Source organism: Simochromis diagramma, unplaced genomic scaffold (assembly GCF_900408965.1).
Source record: "Simochromis diagramma unplaced genomic scaffold, fSimDia1.1 OVJJ01000107.1, whole genome shotgun sequence".
NCBI lineage: Eukaryota > Metazoa > Chordata > Actinopteri > Cichliformes > Cichlidae > Simochromis > Simochromis diagramma.
This window is the reverse complement of record NW_024387209.1, coordinates 6,006,050-6,031,833: the sequence shown is the minus strand read 5'-3', so window position 1 is coordinate 6,031,833 and position 25,784 is coordinate 6,006,050. Positions and strand designations below refer to the sequence as shown.

The 25,784-nt window shown below is 38.0% G+C and overlaps 1 protein-coding gene across 6 annotated transcripts; it reads right to left on the bottom strand.

Annotated features, from left to right (window-relative positions):
* Positions 1 to 392: 392 nt before the first annotated feature.
* On the bottom strand, positions 393 to 24,502 carry bin1b (bridging integrator 1b). Of its 6 annotated transcripts, XM_040051507.1 has the most exons (20): positions 23,879 to 24,502; positions 13,233 to 13,313; positions 12,684 to 12,738; positions 11,981 to 12,075; positions 11,549 to 11,584; positions 10,368 to 10,463; positions 9,134 to 9,241; positions 8,572 to 8,664; positions 7,431 to 7,516; positions 7,269 to 7,344; positions 7,135 to 7,190; positions 6,991 to 7,035; positions 6,281 to 6,323; positions 5,628 to 5,777; positions 4,623 to 4,703; positions 3,758 to 3,778; positions 3,216 to 3,476; positions 2,930 to 2,983; positions 2,699 to 2,800; positions 393 to 1,608 (listed from the first exon to the last, which is right to left on the bottom strand). In XM_040051507.1, exons 1-20 carry the CDS (start codon positions 23,957 to 23,959, stop codon positions 1,507 to 1,509), a joined length of 1,722 nt encoding a protein of 573 aa, XP_039907441.1. In that variant the 5' UTR covers positions 23,960 to 24,502; the 3' UTR covers positions 393 to 1,506. The 6 variants fall into 6 exon arrangements, with proteins under 6 accessions (XP_039907441.1, XP_039907442.1, XP_039907443.1 ...); XM_040051508.1 differs by lacking the exon at positions 4,623 to 4,703 and having other exon boundaries at positions 23,879 to 24,500; XM_040051509.1 differs by lacking the exons at positions 3,216 to 3,476; positions 4,623 to 4,703 and having other exon boundaries at positions 23,879 to 24,493.
* Between the last annotated feature and the right edge of the window lie 1,282 nt (positions 24,503 to 25,784).

The window sequence follows — 25,784 nt, the reverse complement described above, 5'->3', positions numbered from 1 at the left end:
AAGAAGTGTAAATATAATTACTTCCATAATTATACACTACGTTACTAAAAATAATTTGCGAGTGAGAAAAGTGGTGGAGGAACATTTCAAATCATTGCTTTAGGAAAAGAAGGACTAAAACTTTTTGAAAACACTTAAGTACACATAAAACTGTATTATTGGAAAATTGATATCTTATGCACAAAGTAAAAATAATTATTATTTATAAATAATTATTATTTTTGTTAGCAGCCTGTGTCTCTGGTTTCAAAAGGTTAATATGATGACACTGGGGGTTTTGCGGTTTATTTAAAATTTCCACAACAACACACAAAACACAAAGCTCCAAACCAGTGAGTGGCATCAGAGCGGTTTTAAATAAAGGGCTAATAAGCATCACACAACAGGACACACATTGTTTAATTGGCCTTTAATGACGCTGATTCCGTCCTTCAAATGCTGCATTATTAAATGTTCCTTATTTATTCCACAGTGTAAAAATATCTTTTGCACAGATTTCTGAAAGGCTCAGAGTTTTCAAACTTTAAACCTTTCACTTTCAGTTTTCTGTGAACTCCATGGACACAAAGTGTGACATTAAATCCTTATTTATACTTCAAAAAAGATGAAAGAAAACGTGCTTAAGCAGCAAAAAAGTGAAGTCCGGATAGCACAGACATTCAGAATCAAATTTATATGAAAAAAAAAAAATGTGTCATTAAGGGAAAAAAACAAAAACAGCCGAGTTTGATAGCAAGGTTCACCATTTCATTCATCATTGAAGAGAGAAAAAAAATCAAAACAAAACCATGTGGGAATTAGAAAATGTAAGCTTCACGTCATCTCGTGTCCTCAAAATGGCCAGTAATATAAATAAAAAGCTACTGTTCCCTTTTGAAAATCCTACAAGCTCAAGAAACTGAAACAGATTTTGACAAGGCAAGACAGAAACCCTGCAAATAAACTTTGTGGTGTTCTCCAGGGCTCTTTGAGGACTCCTGTAACTTTAGAATAATCACAGCCTTGTTTTCACAGAGGAGGGTCCCCGCCTGGTGTCACAGTGTTTGCTGTATTACAAACAAAATGAAAATACAAAGAAACACTTCATGCAAGGGAGTATGTTTTAAAAACATACTTTTCCAAAAACAAGAAAACATTTTGACATCCGTACAGTACATCCATGACTTATGTTAACTTAAATATGAGTAACACACCACTTTGTGTTTTGTTTGGATTCACCGAAAGTAGAAGAAATCAATAAGTTAAAAATCAAAACAAAAAGAAATTTCAGGACATTTCGATTGAGATGTTAGCACATCGTTTACCAAACTGTCACAATAAAGGATAAAGCCTAATTCTTCATCATCTTTTAACATATATTAATTTTTTAAATACACACTTTTGCACCCAATCATGTTTTGTTAATACATTTTGGTGTGTAGGTAGATACGTAAATGACTTCTTTTGTCTCAGATAAGATATCCGAGGAAATTGTATGAATAGCAGACTTTGCATGTGGCGTAAACCTCAAACCCTCTGGGTGAAGTTTTCGGGGAAAACGCCTTTGGCTGAAATATCTTTCTTCTGAAACCAGTGAGACTCCTTCAAGCCCATGAGCCAGCCATCATCCTACAGACACACAGAGTACAATCAAAGATTTAACATAAAAAAGTTTTATAGAAACTATTTTTTTTCTTTTTACATCATACAGCTCAAAAATAATCACAGGAAAATATGTTACAATTTAAAAAAAAACTCAAGAAAGGGATTATACAAAGGGGAACACAAAGCATAAAAAATATTTAGCTGAAAAAAAGAAAAGAAAAGAAAATGCCTCAATATAAATTAAAAGACAAGTCAGATAACCTTTTCCTGTCATGTATAGTGATGGTAAAGAGAAGGTACTACTAGTAAAAAAGCATCCTGGTCTTTAGCAGGGTTTAAAATTTGGTAAATACAGCCTCAGGTAAACTACATAAATGACTTGTAAAATTGTTATTATTTATCTAAGAAAAAAAAAGTACATTTAAAATTCAACCAATAAGTATTAACATCTCTATGAACGCAGAAGTTTGGGTAGTTTGCTGCTTTACTCATGAGCATTCAGGAGTGTGTTAGCACAATGCCAAAGAGAGAAAGACATCAGCAATGATCACAGAGAAGCAACTGTTGCCGCCCACAGGACCTGGACACCTTACAGTCATCAAGTCGACCATGAACCACTAAAGTGTTCTAGAGTAAAAGATGTGGTGAGATGCTTTTAAATCCTCAAGTTTGAGTAGACGTGGCTAGTCACTTTAAATCAAACTTGAATGTTTTTTTCCAGAAAATGTTTGATAATGTATCGCAAAGCTGAGCTTATTGACGCTATGAGCTGCAGTTCAACATGGTGGCGTTGGAGTCAATTTCACAAGATGAGGAGCTCAATAGCTGTATTTTGCCCATGTGTGCTATATAGTCATCTCAGGCACACCATCTGCTGTTCAAACCTTTTGTTTACGAGGTTTGAACAGCGACGAAAGAAAGATGACACATGGAGGAGGATCTAAATCAGCTTGTTTCAGACAGAGAGCAAACTGATGGGTTCCGGTATAGGATAAAAAAAATAAATTAAAAAAAAGAGTTATTTTGAACTTTGGATCATGCAAAGCTACTCTAGTGTAGTGCAAGAATAAAAACAAGAAGCTGAAATAAGCAGAATGAGTCCACTTAAACTGACCTGTTCATCTGGGTTGTCAAAGGCCAAAACCAACACAACGTCTCCCATCTTCAGTTCCAGCTCATCACCGTCAGTAGCAGCATAGTCGTGTACCGCTTTCACCTGGAGAAAACAAAACAAACGTTTCCCATTTACATCTGATTTGCATATGAAGTCTGTAAAACTGAATCTTTTTAGAAGGTGCAGGATGTTACCTTCCTGTAATTAAGCATAAAAATTTGGTTCACTTACCTTGTAGAGGAACCCTGGAGGGAGTTCGCCATCTGAGCCATTGGTCACCGCACTCTGGACCAACAATACACAGAAAATCAAGATATATAATTCAGGAAGTCTTTGAAATGCTCCATTTGGTTAATAATAGAGAGGTTAGAAGTATGATAGAGTAAAAAGTAGATCAAAGTGGAAGAAAAGAAGATCAGGTTGATGGCTTTTTAGGGTGCTTTCCCCAGATTTGAGGGATTCTTGACTTTTCAGCATCTAGCTGAGGTCCCACCTGCCCCAATCCATCCAACTCTACCTGTGTGTATTGATCATCACCCCAGCCCCCCTGTTCCACATTGGCACCGTCGTTGTCCCAGCTGGGCTCGGTGTATGGCTGAGCCTCATAGTTTGTGTCGTCAATCCAGCCCTCCTCACCCACCGCCGTCTCTGCCTCATCCCAGCCAGGCTGACTATAACTTTGGGTGTTGCTTTGGCTGTAATCCCATCCACCTTGGGCTTCTTCTTGGTACTGGTCATCGTCATACTGCTGTTCAACCTCTGTGGCAGTCTGTTCTTGCTATAAAGGTCAAGCATTGTGGAGCATTGTGACAGGTTTGTAAGCATAAAGGTAGGTGGATGGATGAGGGTGGCAGAGGAGCATTTGGGTTTAAAGAGTGTAACAAGAGTCACGACCCAGGGTTGTGCAGGGTATTAAAAAGGAAGGAGGTTTTAAAGCATGAAAGGAAGAATTGAAGAGCTTATTTCAAAGTCCACAAATACAGAAAAATGTAAGAAAAAAGGTGTAGTTGTGGTTTTCTAAGAGAGCCCTTAATTAAAACATAAAGAACCCATGCTTACCCATGAGTCCCATGATGCCTCCTTGCATGGAGCAGTAAGAATTGAGACAAGCAGTGAGACAGAAGAGTACAAAGAATCTTTTTCATAATGATTCATTCAAGTGCACAATTCATGTGATTTAGCCCCTTTTTAAAAGAATAAACTAAGCCAAACTTCAAAAACCAAACAGATTGCGTAAACTGTTGATGCACTAATCAATTATTTGCTTGCATTATGAACCTTGAGAGAACCATATAAGCACCAATCACTGTTTTTGGGCTAAATCTGGTATTGCCATTCGAGGTTTTTTTTTCAATCGTCGCTTTTTAACCACTTTTAATCAAAGTCATCTCAAAGCCTTCTCAGCCTGTTTTTGTTTGATGGGAAAGAGCTAATAAATACTAAATCCAAAACAAAGACAACAAAGGAGAACCAGCTGAATGCATGAAAATGTTTACAGAACAGCAAAGACATTTCCAGGATATCCCTCTATTGTCAAAAATCAATGAACATCACCAGTCAGTCGATCTGCATGCAAAGCGAAGCTGGAAGAACTTAGACATGCAGTGAAGAGGTTAGATCTTTCCAAATAAAGCCCAAACACACACCAAGAGGCTGCAGTTACATGCAGTCAGAATTTTATTTTATTTTTTTTACTTCTAAGCTTTTCAGATTTAGCTGTAAGTGGTAATTACAACAGCTGCACTTCTGAACGGTACCCTACATTTTTCTTTTTGCACCATTAATTAATGTATTTATTTTTACATAAACGTTTTGAGCCTTTTGCCTTAGATAGTGTTGGGGTGGAAAGTGGAGGCAAAGGGCCTCAGGTTGAGCTCGGGTTTAACTTAAACACAATCCCTTTACCTGGGCAAAGCACACCCACCTGGGGAGCTGGACAGGTAACGGCCTGAAATACATCCACATCCCAGTCCAGCAGGTTCACCCCTGACCAGGGCTCACACTGCTTCACTCACACACACACACACACACACACACACGCACACACACACACGCACACAGACACACACACACACACATATATACACACACCAAATCCATGTTAGGAAGGTGTAAAAGTGGAGACTGTTTACATTTACTACCGTCTGATGATTTAAGTGATGCTGATGTTCTTTTAAACCAGCAACTCCTCAAGTCTATGCTGCCGCTGCACCCTAGAGGATCTTAAAGTTACTGCAGTTGGGCCATGAGGGGTACATTATAATGAATGCATTTGTAATTTCAAACTTTGTAATTCATCAGTATTCATAATTTTAAAGACTGAACTTTTTTCCTTTTTCATGTACCTCTGATGTGCCCGTCTGTCAGGGTCACTCTAAAGTTAAACCTTATTCCCTATTTCACTTTACTTCCTGTTTTATTTTGAAGGTTAGATTCTGGTGTTTTTATGTCAGTCTTTATCAGGCCATTGTTGTATATGCTTTGTTTTCTTCTACTGATTCTCTGTGTTTGTAGATTTAAACTTTTCCTTCCTTCTTTGTGCAGCGCTTTGTGTTGTTGTTTTTTATTAGATTAGTAAATAAGGTGCCATTTTGACATTGTCATTTTCAGTCTGCATTTGTCTTTCTGCAGGGATACACTTTATTACCAAAGATAACACTAACATTAAGACTAAATTAACAGTGATTTTGAATGAGGTTTGGGATTACGGCGTTCCTCAGGGCTTTACCCCAGGCCTTTTTCCCCTTCACTCAGATACTGTAAAACTCGAGTTTCCTGTCAATAATGGAAACACATATCAGTGTGTTTTACTCAGTAGTGACTTTATCTTCCTATCTTCCCAGACCTAGTCTAACAAGGTATTTCTGTCAAAGTCATACTGGATCTTTTTATAAGTACCCAGAACTTAGACATTTGCAGTCAGCCTGACCTGCAGCGTCGTGGTCATGGAGTCTGTGTTAGTGTCGTGCACTGAGGGCTCATCCTCAAATGGGCTGACATTTTGCTGTTGCTGGTTCGGAGATGGCGTCATTCTTGGTGGAGGCCGACTGGGAGGTGGGCCAGGAGGCGGAGCAGACCTCTGTACATCCAGGAGGCGTTAAATCGAAATCACACAGCACCGCACACATGCAAAAGCAGTGAGGGAGACACAGGCATGGTAGTAAACAGAAGTAATGCGTGTGTGTGTGTGTGTGTGTGTGTGTGTGTGTGTGTGTGTGTGTGTGTGTGTGTGTGTGTGTGTGTGTGTGTGTGTAATATGATGTTGCTTTAGAGGTTAGGGAATTCATTTTTTCACAAATTTGTTTGTTAATCATCATAAAAATGAAATACTAACTAACAACTGACAATCTAATTAAAGTGCAAATACTTTCAAACATTCATAGAGACAAATATCATTTTAATCACATTTTAAGTTGATTTTAAAGAGACGTTTACAGCAAAACTTCCTCTAATGATTTGTTACATTTTTTTAAAAAAAAAAGGATTCATCTTATTTTTTGACATTTTAAGATTTTATGAAACCTTTTAACATTCAGTTTAGGGTGTTTGGGGATTATTTAGTTGTTTATCTTTTCATTTTACCTTTGGTGCTGAGCTGGCCGACTCATTGTGGTTGGCTCCCTCACTGAGAGAAGACAAAAAGAGACAAAGAAAGAGAGCGAAAAATGAAGGGGAGAGGAAAAACAAGGGAGGACCTGAGCAGGAAATTACTCTGCACAAATAATAAAACATTAAAACCATTTAAACCATACATGCAGTTCTGAGGTCTGTCCACAAGAAGGCAGCAATGAACTTTAAACGAACCTCTGTATCATGATTTCAAAAGCGTGCACATGACATCACAGACTTTGGTTATCGGGTATCAAACAACACAAATAGGAAGTATTTAATGTGATTCAAAAGGTCACAGCTTGTTCATTATTACTAACAGTTTGGCTGAATTTCTAATGTGTACTTGCAATGTAGAGATGGAGGGATGCCCACATACAGGTTCCAATCTAGGCTGGTGGAAGCACCTGATAACTCCCGCACAGCTTAGATGAATGCTTTTGTACTATATAGATACTATATGTTATTATTCTATATTTTAGCACCTCTGAGTCAGTGACCATGATAATCAACCAGAAAAGCAGGAGGATGTTGTGCCCATCTTTTATATACAGTCTGTAGCCAAAATCAAGCACATGCATCACTTCAATCTTCAGACATGAAGCAGGTGGTTGCATGAAAAACACTCATGCTCATCAGCTTGTTTCCCACCAGGTGACGCCTTAAAGAGCAACAGATTTTACCTCTTTGCACAGTCTTCTGTCTTTGACGCTGCAGTAGCACCTTTTCTGCAGCAGGGGGCATCGTGATGGACATTACTCTCCTTTCCTTTGCATGTTGTTGATTTTTTTTAAAATTATTATTATAACTTTATATTATAAGCTTACTTGATTTGCCTCTGCTCCTCCAGTTTGGTCATGATGTCATTCAGGTTTTCACTGAGCTGTGGAGACGCACAGAGGGCGTGTAGATTACAAACTGATCAGCGTTCACTTCAATTTGATCAGTTAGTTTGACTCACTTTGCTCATTTCTTTGTGGAACTTCTCCTGATGACCTGCCAGGCTCTGGAATGTGTTAACATAGACGCCAACACGCCTACAAACACGCACGCACGCACGCTTTTAAAAATTTGATCTAAGGTGTCAAAAAAGATTTAGATGAAGAAGATGACAGTTTTTGACCTGTCCCAGAGTGCCGGAAGCTCGTCCTGTAACTCCACATTCAGCTCCTCAAAAATTTTCTGAGCTCGGCCCAAATCCTCCTCCGCCTACACACACACACACACACGCACACACACACGCACACACAGTTAATAATGGCAAATTTCAATGTCTTTAACACATCTCTAAATAAATAGAGTTTTCCATAAGCACACAAGCATGCAGGCAAGTACAGGGTTTCATACAGGAGCTACTGCGAGGGTGTAGATGACACAAGCAGAATGCAAACACTGCTGACTGGGAATCAAATTAAAATGAAGGCCTGCAGACATGATCAGCAGAGTCATTTTAATGAGTAACCACAGATCAATGTAGCTTCCAGGTCTGAAAAGTGAAACCACCACGGAAGAGTCTTAAACCTGTTTTTGTTCTAGAAGGCAGCGGGGGGGGGGGGGGGGGAGGCTTTATGACCTCATTAAGTCACTTTCCTGGTGAGTCTGAGGTCTCAGTCGCTAGTCTCAGGTCATACTGCATAAAACACCAAATTAATTGTAAATTATGGTCACTATTAGAGTCAGAAAGAAGAAACACCCAGGATATGCCTGTTGGCTAAAGAATTGCTATTTGAACTGACAAGAGCACACCAATGCACTGTGTGCCCATCGAGCTGTATATAAATGTTGGCCAATCAGAAGCATAAAAACAATAACACAACACACAGACTGATGTATAAAAAGAAGATAAACACATACACTTTTGAGAAAATCCTTGTTTTACACAATGATGACGCAGGGTAGAACATTTAAAGAAGTGGCATTTCTCAAAAGACCTATGTGGATAGGACCTGAGGTCTCAATCTTTTACGCCATCTACAATACTGTGCTAGTAGGAGGACGAGAAATGCAGCAACAGTAACAAGTTCTGCGACTTTGTTTACTTTTCTCAGAGGCCTCTGCTTTTCTTGTACTCCGGCAGTATCCGACAGATCTGGCAGCATCGATCTGATGCTGGGAGAATCCCAGCTGACTCACTGGCTGACGACTTGTCTGTCACAAGTTGCTGTGAAATAACTCCACGCTTCACAATGCTGATCATGTCAAAGGACCTGGGTTACAGTTTTCAAGGTGAGGAGGGGGTTGTCAGTGATGAACCAGAGTTTCACCTGGTTGTAGGAGAGGTTAGTCTGAGCCACCTGGTGAGCTGATATCAAACCCTGAGCCCAGCTGGGAGCCGCCATCTCCAACAGGGCTGCTGGCTAACCACACACACCATGCAAGAGAGAGAGACAGAGAGAGAGAGAGGGAGGGAGGAGAAGAAAGCAAACCAGAATTCAAGACAAATGCAAACATGTTAATGAGGATTTAGTTAGCGAGAGGTCCCACGAGTTTAACAAACGCTATTTAGTTAAACAGTCATTTTGATCCTTTGACTCGAGGTGGTGTAAAGACCAGTGTTTTTTTAACCCTCTGTGAATGCTGTGCTCCTGCAGTATGATGAGGAACTTTTGCTGATTAGCACATCAGTAAAATATGATTAGGTCAAATGAAATTTTATGTTTTGTTTTACCAGCTGAAATACAAGATTTCCTTTTTGCCTTCACACATTGATGATGCCATTACATATAACATAAAAAAGTCAGTCCACCTTCAGCCAAAGACTCTGAACTGTTCCATTAAACATGCTCAGACACACACAAACGTGCACACACTCTCAGTGACGGTTACCTTGGCGATCTTGGCCTCATCCTTCTTTTTGCCTTTCTGCAAGGAGGTGAAGTGATGGCGGGCGCTGTCAAAGTCCACCAACTTCCTGTCGCGCTTTGCTATACGAGCCTGCAGGAGAACACAGCTTTAAATATGTTTAAAGGGTTTAATGTCATACAATACTGTGCAAAAGTATCAACTCAGCCCTTATTTGATTTATATTTTGTGAGGAAATAGAGACATGTTTATTGAAACATGCAAACATACATGTAAATACAGCATATAGGGCAAAAACAGAGTTTGTACAATTCTATGTCAACATTTGTTCTGTTCTCTGTCAGCATGATCCCACACTGCTTCAATAATGTTGAGGTCCGTGCTCTGTCGAGGCCAATCCATGACTGATAGTGCTCCACTGTGTGTTTTTATTTCCAGATATGATTTTACTACTACTATATCACTATCATGCTGAAAAATGAAGCTGTTGCCAATCAAATGCTTTCAGATGGTTTTGCATGGTGGACTAAAATCTGATGGTACATTTCTGAGTTCTTAATTCATCAATTTTAACAAGATCTCCAACACCACTGACTGAAATGCAGCTCAAACCATGACAGAGCCTCCACCGTGTTTTACAGATGGCTGTAGGCACTCACTGTCGTACCTCTCTGCTGATCTTCTCCAAACATACTGACAATGCTTTGGATTAATCACTCCATCAGATCGGTTTCCACTGATTTTCAGTCCAGTCCAGCTCTTGTGTAATTTTCATACCTCAGCCTTTTCTCCCTGTTTGCCTTCATTAAAAATGGCTTCTTGACAGCCAGCCTTCCACTGAGACCATTTCTGATGAGGCTTCAGTGAACAGTGAACTTACGGACAGGACAGAGACAGTTTTTAGATCTGAGACTTGTTCTTTTGTCCTCGACTTGTCCAGTTTCCTCAATTTTTTTAAGGACACACTGCACACCATGCAACATCAAGTAGTGTTTACATGTGTAAGAGATGTCTTTAATATAGGAGCAAATTATCAGTTTTTTAAAGTTTCAAGAAAAGCGGATTTTCAAATTAAATCCCAGTGCGTCTACACACTAAACAGAGTTTTATTATCCACTTGCAAGTTTAGCGGGTGTTTGATTACATCTTTCAAACACTGCGTTTTATTCAAACACAGTATGACAAACACCTTTTATTTAGAAAAGCCAACATGTGCAGTTGTTGTTGTCCTGTGGTTAATTTTCAGAAACATGCTCACCTTGATGTCAGGAAACTGAGACAGGTACATGTCCATGTTCTGCAGAGATTTGTCCGTGATGCTCTGGTGGTAATCCAACCACATTGTGTCTGTATCCTGAAACACATAACACAATTACATAAACATCTACCTTTCTTTTTTTTTTTTTTTTTTTTTTTTACTCACTCTTACATCCTCCACGGCACTTATTCTTCTATTTTTTCTGACATTTTAATTTGTAGATGATTCAGGGGGACCTACTTTTTTTCTTTTATAGTGGTATAATAGTAACTGTAACTGTGGCCTTTTTTAAATTAATATTAAGACAAAGACCAAAATGCCATTGGTAGAGGGCTGCAAACATGCTCATTTCTGCTGTGAAGGTGAAGGTGAACATGCTCTGGGGACTGACTCACTTTGGAGCCAGTCTCTAGTGGCTATCGGAAGTACTGCCGCTCCAAAGGTTGGCACTTAATTTGGTGTCCTCTGTGTCTATTTATTGAATGAAAAGACCATTTTTTAACCTGTAAACAAGTGTAAAATTGATCTGATTTCCAGAGGTTAACAACCTGTGAACTGCCTTGCATTTGCTTTTATGTAGGTCACTGCTCATTTACTTTGAAAGGCTCACCTGGACCCATGAGCTTCCAGCTTTCTCGGCTTGTAAAACTAAAGTAAACTGGAAATCCATATCAACTCCCAGCTTTTCCTGAATGTTTCCTGTACTTCCTTGAAATCCTGTTCATTGAACAGCTACAGTTTAGAGTGCTGCTCACAGTTTTTACACAGTGTTTAGTTGTTGTTGTTTTGCCTGTTAAAATGGTTATTGGCCGTTGTTTTTCAGTCTTTCTGATGATTTGCATACTATTAAATATCCGCTACCGACCAGAATAAAGTGATCCTAAATGCTTTTAAGACAGCTATTCTAGGTTGTTTCTGGATATGTCGCTACAGTAAAGTCTGTTAAAGAGTCTACACTAAAACCAAACTAAAAGCCCCTACTTCACCAGCGTGTCCCACAATGATCACCAGAATTAGTTTTAAGCTTTTACTTTCCATCGGTCATATGTTTAAAAATTCAAGAATGCTCACCAGTCTGAGCTTTTTGGTAAAAGAAAAGACATTTTCTCTCTGTTTTGATTCTTAAAACAATCTGTCCTGATGAGATCTGTGGGACACACTCAAAGTTTTCTATATTTTACCTCCAGGTTAATGTCCATCTCCTTCTCTATCAACTCCTTCAGGGTGGAAGGAGAGAGCCATGCAGTTAAGAAAAAGAAATTAAGTATGTTAGCGGGAAGAAAAAGAAGAAAAAGCCATCGAAGAAAGAGTCACACAAGAGAAATACAGTAATGTATGGAGGACCACAGCCACCTTTTAAAAATTATTGAACACATAAATAAGTAAATAAATAGATAAACAGAAACACAAGTGTTTTATATTTCTTTTTCATATTTGGTGGAATAGCATCTTTATTGTTTATTTGTGTTATTTTGGTGGTTATGGCCCTCCATAGACTGAAGTTTTTATGATATTTTTGTTATAATCAAACAGCTATATCATTTAGCTAATGAACGGATGCTGTTACAGAGAAGAGAGCAGTTCGGGTGAGATGTTTTTATTCCCTGTCTCACCTCAGCCAACGCGTCCATCTCCTCTTTGCCAAACCAGTCCGGTTCGTACATGTCCGCCAGACAGTCCTGCAACCGCCGCGACGCGTCATGCATGGCTGAAACACAAACAGAAAAAACACACATAATTACACACAAGATGACCAGAAAAAAATAATTTACGCTCTTGATTGTAATTTTACATTTTGTTTCGTTTCTCATAGCATTGCTTGTCTCTTGTTGTTTTGCAGTGTTCTCGTGTTGAGTCTGTTTTTTGTGTCTTTATTATCACTTTGATCCATATTTTTTGGTCACTTAACATCTCTTTGTAGTAGAAACGTGCACAACTAGTCCACTAGTCAATTAAATACTGTCTCTTTGTGGCTGAGTTCTGTTGTTCCTACACACTTCCGGTTTGCAGTAACCGCACTCACAGTTGATTGTGGAGTATCTACAAACTGAGTTGTTGTAATGGTGACATGCTGTTGCAGCCAGGCTCAAATTCAGTGAGCTCTTTAGAACGACCCATTCTTTCACAAATGTTTGTAAAGACAGACTATATGAAAGCTTCAAGAAACCATAATAAATGTGTCTGTGTGCAGCATGTTTTGGTTACAGTTGACTTAAAAAGTGATATGAACCGACTGGAGAGTTCAGCATCAAACAAACTAGCTGCTTCGCTATGATACATGTTAAAGTACAGCTTGTAGCCTTTTTGCCAACTTACTTTTTACTGCTGCCAGGTACGCTTTCAGGTCCTTCTGCAGTTTGGTGCCTTCTCCCTGAAACAGGAAGCACAGTGAGCAACAACAACAATGTTTAAAACAAAAAACAAAAATTGAATGGAAATAAAAATGAAAACTACAATTAGTAAAAGCAATTATAAAATTCAAGCAAAAAAAAAAAAAAAAACCCACTGAAACAGAAAGTACAATGCGGTCCTTTAATGTTACTTTATTGTGAAGGGTAAATCACACAGGAAGTCACTGTTGAGGTGCTAGGGATGCTAAAAAGCGTATGACCTTTGGTTTAACTTTAGTTTAATATGTTATGTTTCTTCTATGCTGCCTAGCACTAATGTTAACTGGAAAATTACAAGAGTTGCAACAACTGTTATTAATCTAATTAAAATACTACTAAGCAGATTTATTTATAAATGCTAATTAGAGGATAAACTAAAATAAAGCACTATGATAAAATATGTTACGACATTAACAAGTGCAGTTTATGGGCATCAGCAGCATCAGAGGTGCGGAAGTTAAAAATGTCTCCAAACCATCTGCTTGTTGAAGTTGGCCACCATCTCCTCAAAGACAACATCTCGGGTCTCATCTGCTTTGCCAAGCTTCTGCAAGACCTGCAGAGAACACAAGAGGACACGGTGATTGATCTAGTCACACATTTTATTTCTGTGGCTATTTTAGATCTATAAGTGGAGGTATGTAGCGGTCTATTTTCAGGCCACTGTCATAGCCAGTTGACGTCTGTGGTTAACACCAGCTGTGTGTGTCAGCTTCAGCGAGGACATCTGAGTTAAAACTTGTTTTTAAATTTCAGCTTGAACTCAGAATTAGGGTATTTAGTCCTGCAAGGACTAAAACAGGTTTACACAGCAAATCCATGGAGCCCAAGGACTTAAGGGGACCTGTGTGCCAGTGAATCACTTTAAATTTCACTTTAAATTTCAAGTTGGAAAGCCGTTTACTAAATAGTAGGTTCAACATACCATATACCCATAATTCATTCAGTTGCAGCCTTTGTGGTGTTTAATGGTAAAGAATACAACAGTTTTCAAATATAGGCTCAATGTGCAAATTTGACAGAAAGTCCACAAGTACAAATGGATGATTTTACCTTTGTTACTGATGCTCATCAGGGAAACACAAAGACATTAGATGCTATTGAAAAAAACTTTAGACCCTCACAGTTAATTGTAAAGAGATCCAAAATATTCTCCAGGTAATATTACACCTGGGACTTGATTGCACAGTACGCAGTGATGTCATGCTCATTACAACCCGCTCCAAGAAGATTAGGTATGCACACCATTAGTTACCATGGCAATGTACCCAGGTAAGAATTGGGTAGTACAGGATTCCCTAATGCACCCTCTGGAAGTTACACACCAAAAAAAAACCCCAAAATACACATAAACACGTATAAAATGAGCACAAAACAACCTGGAAGAGATGCAAATGCATCACAGTACGATACAAAAAAATGCAAAACTATACATTTAACATAAATAGAAAGAGGCAAAAACACCCACAAACAAACATGAAGAAAAATTAAGCCAAATAGTTCCTGTTTAGATGAAATGCAAAATAACCCAAAAAAGGAGATATGAATTTTTTTCATGGACACAAAACATGACCACATTTGAAACTGAAAAAAACAAACAGAAAATAACCAAGAAAACTAAAGTACAAACTAAATAACTGTAAAGAAAAAAATGTTTAGTAACAAGAATAAAAATGAAAAATGACCAAAAAGGACAGAAAATTTTAAAGACAGGTGCAAAAGCAGAAGCAGAGACAAAAAGGGACCACATGTAAGAATTACGGACATTACTGTTTGGTCGATTATTTATTTGTTGTAACATTGCTTCATGGCCTGTTTAGATGGTGCCACATTTGTAAGGAAGATGCATTTGAGGGCTGACCAGTAGACTTGAGTATGTGTGTTTGTGCTCATGAAAAACCTGCCAAATGATTGCTGCCAAAGCCAAACAGCATGCCAAAATATGAAAAACACCTGAAGCAAGACAAGAGGTGCAAAAATGAAGCGAAAGATAATAACCAGAAAGAAAAGAAAAATGTCCAGAAAAATTCACAAAGGACGCAAAACAACAAAAAGAGATGCACATCAAAATACTAAACAAGCGCAAAGTGAAGCAAACTTTTTACAAAACAACTAAAAATATGAAAAAATAGACACAGATTCACAAACTACAGCAAACAGAAACTAAATGACAGGAAAGAGACACATAATAACCCAAGAGAGATTCAAGCTGAGCACACACAGAGAAATAAATGGACTAAAAATAAACTGCAAATGACAAACCAATGAAAAATAAAAAAAAAACAAACAACTAAATGTAAATGCAAAGCAGTGAAAAAAAAAAACCCAGACAAAACAAACAAAAAGCTGAAATTGAACACAGATAGAAGCAAACTGATGGCAACAAAACAATGAGAACACATTCATGTTCCAGTCCTTCTGTAAGTCATGAACCAGCTGTATCACAATACATCTGAGTGCTGTGTGTGAGACATCTTTAGAAGAGAATTCACTTCAGCTATGGCATTTTTTAAAATTAGGGCAGAGTCAGCATGTGTGAGGTCAAAGGTCAAAGCCTCTGTGTCCTGTGACCTGACAGTTTTTTGAAATGACAACGTTTTTCAATTTTCTTTCTATATGATGTTTGCTACTTTTTATTTATGTATTGTTTTATGTTTCATATAAATATATTTTTAGTTTTATTTTCTAATGATTTTAATAAAATTAAAAAATTTTTTTTATTAATTTTAATATTAATAATAATTGAATTTCTGGATTTTTGTATGTTTTGGGTTGTTTGATCTTTTCTAAACAGTTTCTGCTATTGGTCAGTTATATTTTCTAGATAGTTTTTAAATGTTTCCCTTACTTTCTGAATTTGTTTCTACAAGTGCTTTCATTTTATAGTTTCTTATTTTGTTCAAAAGGTAATTTAAACAATTTATTTACTGAATTTCTTAGTAATGATAAGTATAAGTGACATCTTTTGGCTTCAGTTTTTTTCTTCTGTTGTTAGTTGAAGGTCAGCAGCTAATCTGATCAGATGACTCACTGCAAGCACATGGACGAGCATCCACAACACCTACACCTCCGCCACCTGCCGCCCTAATCCTCTGACGGATACACAAACCAACATCAACACTCAGAGGGGACTTCCCCACTAGTCTGTTTATAACTCCCCAAGAATATAATCATCACACATCAGGAAAAACTTGTTCTTCATCTAAAACTTGCACGCTGAAGAAAAGCGTAAAAGTCATGGTCCATTCAGGTCAGTAGAGAAAAAAATCATGAATCAAACCCGAGTTTTGCTCTGTAATGGTTCGTGACTGTGCTGGTTTATCTATCTTTGCGAGGACCTGTGCAAATCTCCAACTACATCAGGACACTTTGGTCAGTCCTCATAGTGGGACAAACCTCCAAAGACCTGTTTCAGGACACAGTCTTAGGTTTTGGCTCATAATCACGGCAGCATAACGTCCTCGCAAAGACAGATGTACAAATGTGTGTCATTACTGTCCACTGCATATTGGTGTTGAGTTTCAACCTCCCCAAAATACACCCGGAGCACACACAGAGGGAGTTTGAGGGGTATTAAGAGTGACGAGGAGGAGGTCCAGGGGCAGCTAAATATAGATTCACACTCCCATGAGCCCCACCCATAGCAGCAAGGCATGCTGGGAGTCCTGGGAGGGAGGACAAGTGTTCAAGCCAAGCAGGGCAACTTTGAGGTTTGGTAAGTTTGGAATCAAATTACTAATTTTAGAGAGCTAAAATTAGTGGACTTATTATTAGGCATTAATTTGTAAGATAAACTAATTTTGTTTAGTCATTTTTTATCTAGATAAATTACTTTAACATTTAAATACTTCATTTAAAAATCTCACATTCTGGTTTTATTTTTGTTTTTTTGTAACATTTTAGCAAAAGAAAAACACATTTTAAAACATTTAGTGTCTCTAAATTTTTAGTATATTTTGAATTTCGTCTTTTAATTACTGTGATTTATTTATTATTGATACCATTTTCATTATTCTTTAAAATTCAATAGAAGGAAGGAAACTATAAATAAATATGAAAACACTCTTAAAATAAATTTTGTATTATTTCTCCATTACTTCTTATAACAACTCTAAATTTCATATTTTAAAAATATGAAAATAAAAATCAGAGTATGTTTGTCTTTCTTCAGTCCGATGTAAACATTTTAAATTTACTCTTTAGACCGGAGGGTGAACTGATTAGAATTTCATGGCCAAAAGCCAAAGATGAAGACGCCCATGATGAAGGCCAAAAGGTAAGGGCTGATTTGCTGATAAGAAGCACAAATGTAGAAAAGAATGAAAAATTATATTTTAGATCCTAAAGTTCTGGACATGACTGCTTGATGGAGGTGCACATGAAGCAATTATTCTAGTTCTTATTATTATGAATAACCACATTATTAGGTTAGCATTAGGTAACAGTTCTGTTAACATTGCATTTTTTAAGCAGTTTCATGGAAATTAAAATGTTTTTCCTCATTCTTATTGCCAATTGTGTAATCACAGTATTTTGCTGTATCTTTTCCTTTTGACTAAACTGGTTGTCAGTCTGTTTCCTAACTCCAAATACAATTTAGAGTTAAATCTTTTGTTTTTTCAAGTCCAGAGCCTCAAAACCTGAAAACAGCGTTTTCAATCATAGCCCAGATCCTGCAATAAGGCTTTTGAAACCTGAGCCTCAAGCATTCACAAGAAAATAGTGACTGAGGTCTTTAAAGTAACCACGTACAAGCAGACACAGTTCAGAAAACCAACAAACTTTCAAATCACAGAGTGAGTAGCTGATGTTTTAAATTGAATAAATGCTAGAATAACTGTGATGAATAAAAATGATGAATAAATCTTTTCTTGGGCTTAAATAAAGTTGGTATGGTACCACTATGGAAAAAAACTGAACCAATGATCAGTATTTAGCCCGTTTTTTAAACTAAAGTCGCACTGAACTTTGTAGTTCAGGCAGTTTGACAAAATTACTTAAAGGTGGGAATAGCTATCCATGTAGAGCAGTTTAGGAAGAAATTTGGGATAAAGTTTTCATTCGGTGAGGAGAAGGGAGCTCAGGTGGGGGCGTCGCCAAAACATTAGGGCACTGGTTGGTGTCACAGGTTGCGTCCTCTTTGACTCCAAGTGCCACAACAGGTCTCCAGCTCCAGCTGTTTTCTAAAGAGCACCACCTCCACTGCCACTACGCTCACAGATTCATCTGTGGGGAATTTTCCCAGCATGCTATGCATCACAGCTGACTGGATGATATTATATCACTATGACAGTCATGGCGGCACCCAGGAAAGTCTCCGGATTGTTGGGCCAGCTGGTCCGAATTAAATTATTACTGTGCACCCGGCCGGTACCCAAGTCGAACCCAAAGTGCAGCAGTAGTGTGTGTGTCTTTAAATTTAAGCTTTTAAGCAGTATTTTCTCAGAATTTTCAGTTAGTCCCTCAAAAGTTTGAGATAAAAGTGCAAAATCTTGATTCATCAATGGCAAAAAGTGCCTTTGTTTTGCTTTTTTAGCTTTTAATCTTCCATAGCTTTGTCTGCAGCAGAAAGGACAACTTAAGGGGTCATTTCTGTAAAGCTTTGCACCATTTTCACATGGTTAATGGCTTGATTAACTGTAGTAAGCTTTAATCGTATCTAGCATGCTCATAATGCTAATGCAACAGGTGGTATTCTGTCGGTGTATACATTTGAGGTTTATGTATTTCTATAGTACATCAAAAAAATATTTTTTAAACATAAACATTTAAGTAAAATGCATTTGAAATGTATTAAATCAAGGTTTTATTTATTTATTTTAAATAATGAATAATTAAAGAGAATATGCTTGTTATAAACTGAATATATACCAAATTCCATTAAGTTGTACATATGTAACAATATTAGATGTAAAATTTACACGCACAAAGTAACCGATTTGGACATTCATATTTTTTGAGTGTATAAGAATCAGTCAGTTTTACAAGCGTCTCTTCTTCCTTTGCTTCAGGTAAAGTTTCAACCTGTAGGATTTTGGTCTGCATATTTAAAAACAGTCTGATCTCTCTGCTGTGGATGGGAGGACAGACACTGGAGTTTAACAACGTAAAGCGAGCGTGGAGGGCAGCGTGCCAGCAGACAGACAGCTGAAGCCAGCCCCTCCCTCCTCCCCACCTCCCCTCCGCCTCGGCTGCCAGCCTTCAGCGGGAAGATGATACTCTGACCTTCCTCTTTACTCACCGACAGCTCAAAGACTGAAAGCTCAGGGACAGAAAAAGCTGCGGTCTTTCTGATTTCTTCTGCTGCATGAATGCCAAGATGAATTTCCAGAAAACAAACTACGTATTTCCTGTGTTTTAAAATGCAATCCACTATGTTTTCCTCTTGGACACTGAAATCAGCCAAAGACTTTTTGGTAACCGTGTACCAGAAATATTATTAAGAAAGTTGACTGGACTTTCATATGTGCTGGTATTTTAGTTTTTTAGAAAATAAAATCATAAAAAATAGTTATTAAACCATTTTAAACAATTTAACAAATACTCTTGATTTGATTAATTTGACTTTGAGGTATAATTCATTGTCTGCTTGCTTCATTTATTGGTGTTTGAGCTGAATGTTGGATCTGGATATAATAAAATTTCAGTCGCTGATCAGGTGTATTCACAGACTACAGCTTTAGAAATTAAAGCCACTTTATCAATCAAATCAAGTTTGCTGCAGCTGGATAAAAAAAACCCTGTGCTGATATTTTAACTTGATTACTCTTTGCCCGATTGATGACTTTAACACAAGTGAAGCCTGATAGGTGAAAGCTCTCTTGAACATGCTGGACTTTATCCCTCTCTCTCATTTTAAAGAGTACCCTCCACCTAAATAAGCTCTCCCATTCAGACACGGGGAACATAGGACATGGATGCCATTTCATTCAGCAGCGAGCGACAGTGGCAGCGGCTGCTATTTAAAGTCCATTCAAGAGAAATGATCAATCAGGCTCTGGTGGCTCAAACAGCAGAAGGGCAGCACCATTTAAATTATGCATCCATATAGCCAGTGTTGCTATGAAAAAGTACGAAAAACATATTTGCTCCATTTTTAATATAATGACATGTAATTTCATTTTAAACTTTCTTGTTATATGAGACAAACTTTTTCCCAACATAAGAAGTTATTTTGTTATTCTATTCGTGTTCCCCAGTGGAGGACTCCTACTGACTCCAGCTGCTTGATGTTGGCGTCTACTAGACAAAATAACAACAGGTTTAATTACACATTTATGTTCCCCTCAGGTTAAACTGGTTTATGTTTTGGATCCCATGATCTTCAGGTGCACTTTATGCACACTCTAGCAAAGCTAAACACATTTCCTTGAGCCTCAAATAGTCATATTTCATCCAAATTTTCAGCTGCTCCTTTATTTCCCGAGGAGTCAGGACAGCTAATCTTGGGTGGCATCCCAAAGCAGAACAGAACATGCGAGCTATAGGTCCGTGTCATTAAACCACTGCAGAAGAAGAAAGATCAGGACCTATTCTGATCATTTCCAGCTCTTTATCCTTTTTACCTGGGCTTTGCATGAATAATCCTTATTCATCTTATTCCATACTCCCTCAGTGCACCCTCTGTCTGAAACAAGTCATTTGAGCTCCTTCCTCTTTAAGAAAGTTTTCTTCTGACTTGTTACTCCTCACAAACAGAAGGTTCAAACAGCAAGTGGGTGGGGCTTCTGTGGTTTAGATGACCATGGTATATGCTCTCTGTTACATCACACGGATCCATAAGCAGAAAATAACTGTGTGAAATGTAGAAATTAGGGTAGTCTGTCATCTGAGCTTTTGGTTTTCAGAGCTACTTATGCATAGACTGATCTCATTATCTGAAACTTTGAGCATGATTAATATAAACATCCACCAATGCAACAGGAGAACATGACAGAACATAAACAAATGCAGATTAGGCTCTTTCCAGATCTGAGTTTTATTTGTATGCCAATTTACCCACTTTCACTCAGCGCAATATTTACTTATGAAACATTATAAGATTTTTTTTCTATACTTCCACAGCTTTTAAAATCTTTACCTGATGAAAACAATTTATTGCAGTTCTTGCTACCAAGTGTGGTGCGACAAGTTATCAGGTATTGGGGACAATTACTTTTGCACACTGGGGCAGGTAGGTTTGGAAAATATTTTTCCCTTATGAAGTCAACATTTAAAAACTGCATTTTGTAATTGCTCTGGTTATCTTTGTCTGATATTAAAATGTTTTGGATGATCTGAAACATTAACGTGTCACAAATATGCAAACAAAAATGTAGAAAACTGAAAGCTACGGTCTTTCTGGAGAGCTCCTGTTGCTTTTCCAGGACTATACATTATATTTTTCTCACCACTGACACGTAACACTCAGCAGAAGATTAAGCAAAGTCAAACCTGATAATAAAAATGTGTGATCTGTGTTGCTCAACTGAATAAATTGTTGTTGGCCTGTGTCCTTATTCTTTATGCTAAGCTAACACAGTTCCCTACTACCAACACTGAACAACTTCTTCACCCAATTTCTGGTCCTGATTTTCAAGAACAATTTGTTGTGTTTATATTTTGAGGAAATTTTAACTTTTAGGACTCAAAAACTAAAATGGCTTCAAAAGGTTTGTGGTGGCTAGATTTAAAAATGACCGTGGCTGCACGCTTGTGTCATTTTGGGGAGGAAATCTTGAAGACACAGCAACTGAGACTTGCAGTATATGTGAAATCTCTACGACTGACTGACAGCACTCCTGGTGTGGCCCTGAGGTGATTAGAGGTTAAGACCTCAGCAGGCTTAAGTAAGAAGAGTGATTAGTGCAGACAATAATAACTCAGAGCTGCACACAGACTGTTGATCAGGTTTCATTTGGTCACTTTTACAACTATTTTCTCTCCTCTTTTCTTTCTGTTTTTAATGAAAGACTTTAAAGCCTTTTAAAGTGGCACCTAGATTGCTCCCCAAAAACCAATTACAAGCACGGTGACAAAAAAATTATCACAATGAAATACTGTTAACCTCCTTAAAAGACAGATTTGACATATTTTAGAAATACTTTACAACTTTCTTTATTTAAAATATTTTAATATTATTAAATGTTAGGCAACTGTCACATTCCATAAATTCCGAGCTGAGGGGTTTATATGTGACAAACCCCTCAATCTATTTTAAGGAATTTTAAAGGATTTTAATCACAAAGGGGCATTTCTAAATGTAAAATTGGCCTTTAACTTGTTTAAAACCTAATGAAAACACACTTATATAAAACAATCTATTAGTTCCCCCAAAATAAGGAATTTATCCCAATGGCTCAGATCTTACCCCATAAAACACTTTCAGTTGTGCCTTAAGTATATTTAAAGCACTCTGATATATTACAGTCTGGTAGCTGGCATGTATAAATAATTTCTTTGATTTAAAATACTTCATACTTCAACTTTCTTCTGTGCCTTAAACCCCTTTATCTAAAATACTTAAATATGAAGCAGTCTATTGGATCCATATTGTTTTTATCTCAAAATGCTATATTGTCTTTAATTAAGTAACTGGTGGCTTCCAAACTATTGACAGTTTACCCCTTAAGCCAATTTAAACTATAGTTTAAACCATTGAAAGTACTTTTGAGATATTGCAGTTTGATAATTGTTATTTAAATACCACAACCACCTCATTTTTACCTTAATTTCAAATGTGTTTAAGACTATCACTGAACTGTGCCATAAATCGACCCATGACTGATAAATAAGGGATTAACTTGCTAATATTTGGCAAACCCCTCAATCTACTGTGAGGAATTTAAATGGGTTTTAACCACGAGAATCACCTCTGGGGTTTATTTTAAACTCTTTTTAAATTCTGCAGTACAGTGGGTCCAATTTGATGTGTTACAGACTCTTAATATAACTCTGCTGTTTGTCATTAATAGCAAACAGTTGAGTGATAAATATAGTAAGTAAATGATTAGCCGATTGACATTTATTGTAATGGGTGTTAACCACAAAGAGCACCCTTGTATATGATCTTGGACCCTTTTTAAACCCATTCATTGGCTACACTGGACTTTCACATTAGTTAAAGATATTAGAGCACTACAAATCACAGATAGCTTCCATGATATATTTTTACCCCTTAAAACCACCTTAAACTCTACATAGCTTTCCAGTGTTTGATAATAACCCAGCATTCAAACTTCTCATCCATATATGGTAATTCTGGCCTCCTAAAAACACCATGGAAACAGCTTAAATGCTAACTTTCAGGGTTCAAAAGGCTCCAAACAATTGGGTGATGTCAAAGTGGTTGCATCCATCTTTTATCTACAGTTTATAGTTTCCACCTAATTAAGAGTTAAAAGCTTTTTAAGAGATCTTTCATGCTACTGGAGATTTTACCTCATATACTGTAAAAACTATTTAAAGTGCTTTTTTAGTAATTCAGGAAACAGGGCAAAAGTAAAGATTCAACCTGGAGGAGCAAAGGAACAAAGAGCAGTCTGGTTCCACCTGGAAATACATTTTGTTCCATTGAGTGGTAAAATAATGTTACTGTGCCACATTCAAGCCTAGAAACTTATTGTTTTGCTTTTATAATCCGGAAAAGAGCATTTAAAATGATGCACCAAAACAAAAAAGGGGGATTTGGACCATTTTGTCCTTCTGTAACTTGTGGCTAAGTTGCCCTGACATGACAACAAAAGTTTGAGGGGGAGCAATCAAATTTCAAATCAAATTTCAAATCAAATTTCAGGGGGAGGGCCATCCCAGGCCCTACTTTTAACTCAAGGTTTTCATTTATTAATACTGTGGAATTTAAGATGCTATTAAAAAGGTTTTAAATCTCTGAATATTTTATGAAATACAGTTACATGCGGTTTGGATGTTTGGTGAATATATTACGACGCTGCAGTCGATTTAATGGGACAGGCTGATCCAAACTGAAACTTTCCTTAGAGAAAACCTTTTTTGTAGTCCGTTAACTCTCCCTCGTTTGAAGGTACAAAGTTATGGGATCCAGTTTCACGCCAGGACACTGTGTCCCGCTGCCATGCGAGCCTCCTGTGCTGATCGGCTGAATGAAAAGTTGACCATTCTTACCTTCTCCTGCGCTCTGGTAAGCCTTTTCTGGACGTTGATGGCCAGTTTCCCGGCGGTGACCCCTTTCCCTATCTCGGCCATGTCGCGCGTGGCGTGGAGGACTCCCCTTTGGTGTCAGGACCAGCGAAGAAGGAGTGCGGCTTAAGTTGTGCCTCTTCTGGATGCCGACGGTGCGTAAAACCCCTCCGGAGGGACACTTGGCTCGCTGTGCGTAACTCTAATCCTGCTGACAGCTTCTTAAAGGTGCAATGCGTAATTTAATCCTATTTGCGTTTAGTAAAACCAAAACCGAAAAACTGAACAGAGTTTGGTGAACAAGGAGGAACAGATTCAGAAATCGTCCTGCTCTCGATTCTAACTGATAATTGACAGACACACTTGGGCTCGATATGGAGAGATATTAAGTTTCCACTCAGTCATCCTCTTAAAGGCGCAGCAGGCTGATATTATTAGCCGACAACTGTTGCATACGCGCAACAGTTGTGTTGCCGTCTTTACGCACGGCCCTATTTATGCGCACGGAGCGGGTTTTATGTCAAATGCGAGCGCTAAATCAACCCCGATGCCCCCTCGGAAGGCCGCACATTCATCAGCGGCAGAAATACACCGACAGACACGAGAGCTGACAAAGCTCACCTGCTTCTTTTGTGAGCAGCCAGCAGGTGTCAGTAAAGGCACGTCCAGGTAAAACCTCCGCACCTGAAGACAGGTGTCTTGAGGATGTGTTGTGCATCTAATTTAGTCTCTCGGAGTGTTTTTTGTCCTCTTTTTTTCTGGGTAATTATGTCTGTTTGGCACTGTTATTATAATGAACTTAAATAAAAATGTGAGTTTATGACATCTTTTGAAGAAAGGGGGCACGAATTGTGTCTGAACATAAAATATGTGTAAATATCTCCACCTGAGACGTTTCATGAAGCATATTTTTATTACTAGACCAGCACAGATCAGGATGGCAAAGGGCATCATATCAGAGTTTGAAAACCTGTTTACACCCTGGTAATCCAAGAGCTCAGAGTACAGGATAAACGCACATGAAGATTGGAAAACTGAGACCTCAGCATCCATCCATCCATTTTCTTCTGGAGCAAATCCCAGTTGTCAGAAGGCGAGAGGTGGTGTACACTCTGGAAAGGTCACTAATCCATCACAGGGCTACCACAGTCTATAATTTTATCATTTAGAAACACAAGTTAACCTAACTCTATGCATGTCTGAGGGAATAATCCAGATTACCTGGAGAGAACATGCAAACTCCAAACAGAAAAGGACCGGACCTTCATGCTGTGAGGCGATGGTGCTAACCGCTGCACCACCAAAAGATATTTTCTTTCAAAATCGCCACATCTCCTTCTTTCTTCATGATTCCTGCCACCTTGACAAGATTCTCAGTTCCAGACATGCTGAAGCATCTCCACAGCATAATACTCCCACCACTGCTGGTGCTTCACTACACTTTCTTCAAACATTAGCAGCTCCTTAAGATCTGTCTAATCTGACCAAAGGATGAGCTTCCAGTATGTATATTTTTTCTCCAGGTTGTCCTTAGCATACATAAGTGATGGTGTGTCTTCTGCAGACGTGAGTCTTTTTTTGGTCTATGCAGGGTTGTTTGATTGTCTTATTTGAAACTACAATTCCTGACTTGGGAAAAACATTCCCTCGTAGGTTTTTTTTTTTTTCTTTAGACACATCTGTCACTACTTTTCTTGTCAGAGTCTTTGAAATCCGTTGATTCCTACCTCTGCCAGGCTTTCCTGATGATACTTCTCATTTCAGTTCTTGACACTTGGAAACACTGTGACAACTTTGTTTTTATACCCTGTGTAAATCAGAAGAAAATCCCCAGGTCAGGTCAGTTTTTCAAGGGGGCTAATAACACTGAGCCTAGTAATATATTATTTTT

Excerpts from the sequence above, each read along its gene's own strand:
- bin1b (XM_040051507.1), bottom strand. The coding sequence starts at position 23,959 with ATGGCCGAGATAGGGAAAGGGGTCACCGCCGGGAAACTGGCCATCAAC. Across the intron at positions 13,314-23,878 it reads TTACCAGAGCGCAGGAGAAG|GTCTTGCAGAAGCTTGGCAA; the intron begins GTAAGAATGGTC and ends TGTTCTCTGCAG. Across the intron at positions 1,609-2,698 it reads TTGACAACCCAGATGAACAG|GATGATGGCTGGCTCATGGG; the intron begins GTCAGTTTAAGT and ends GTGTGTCTGTAG.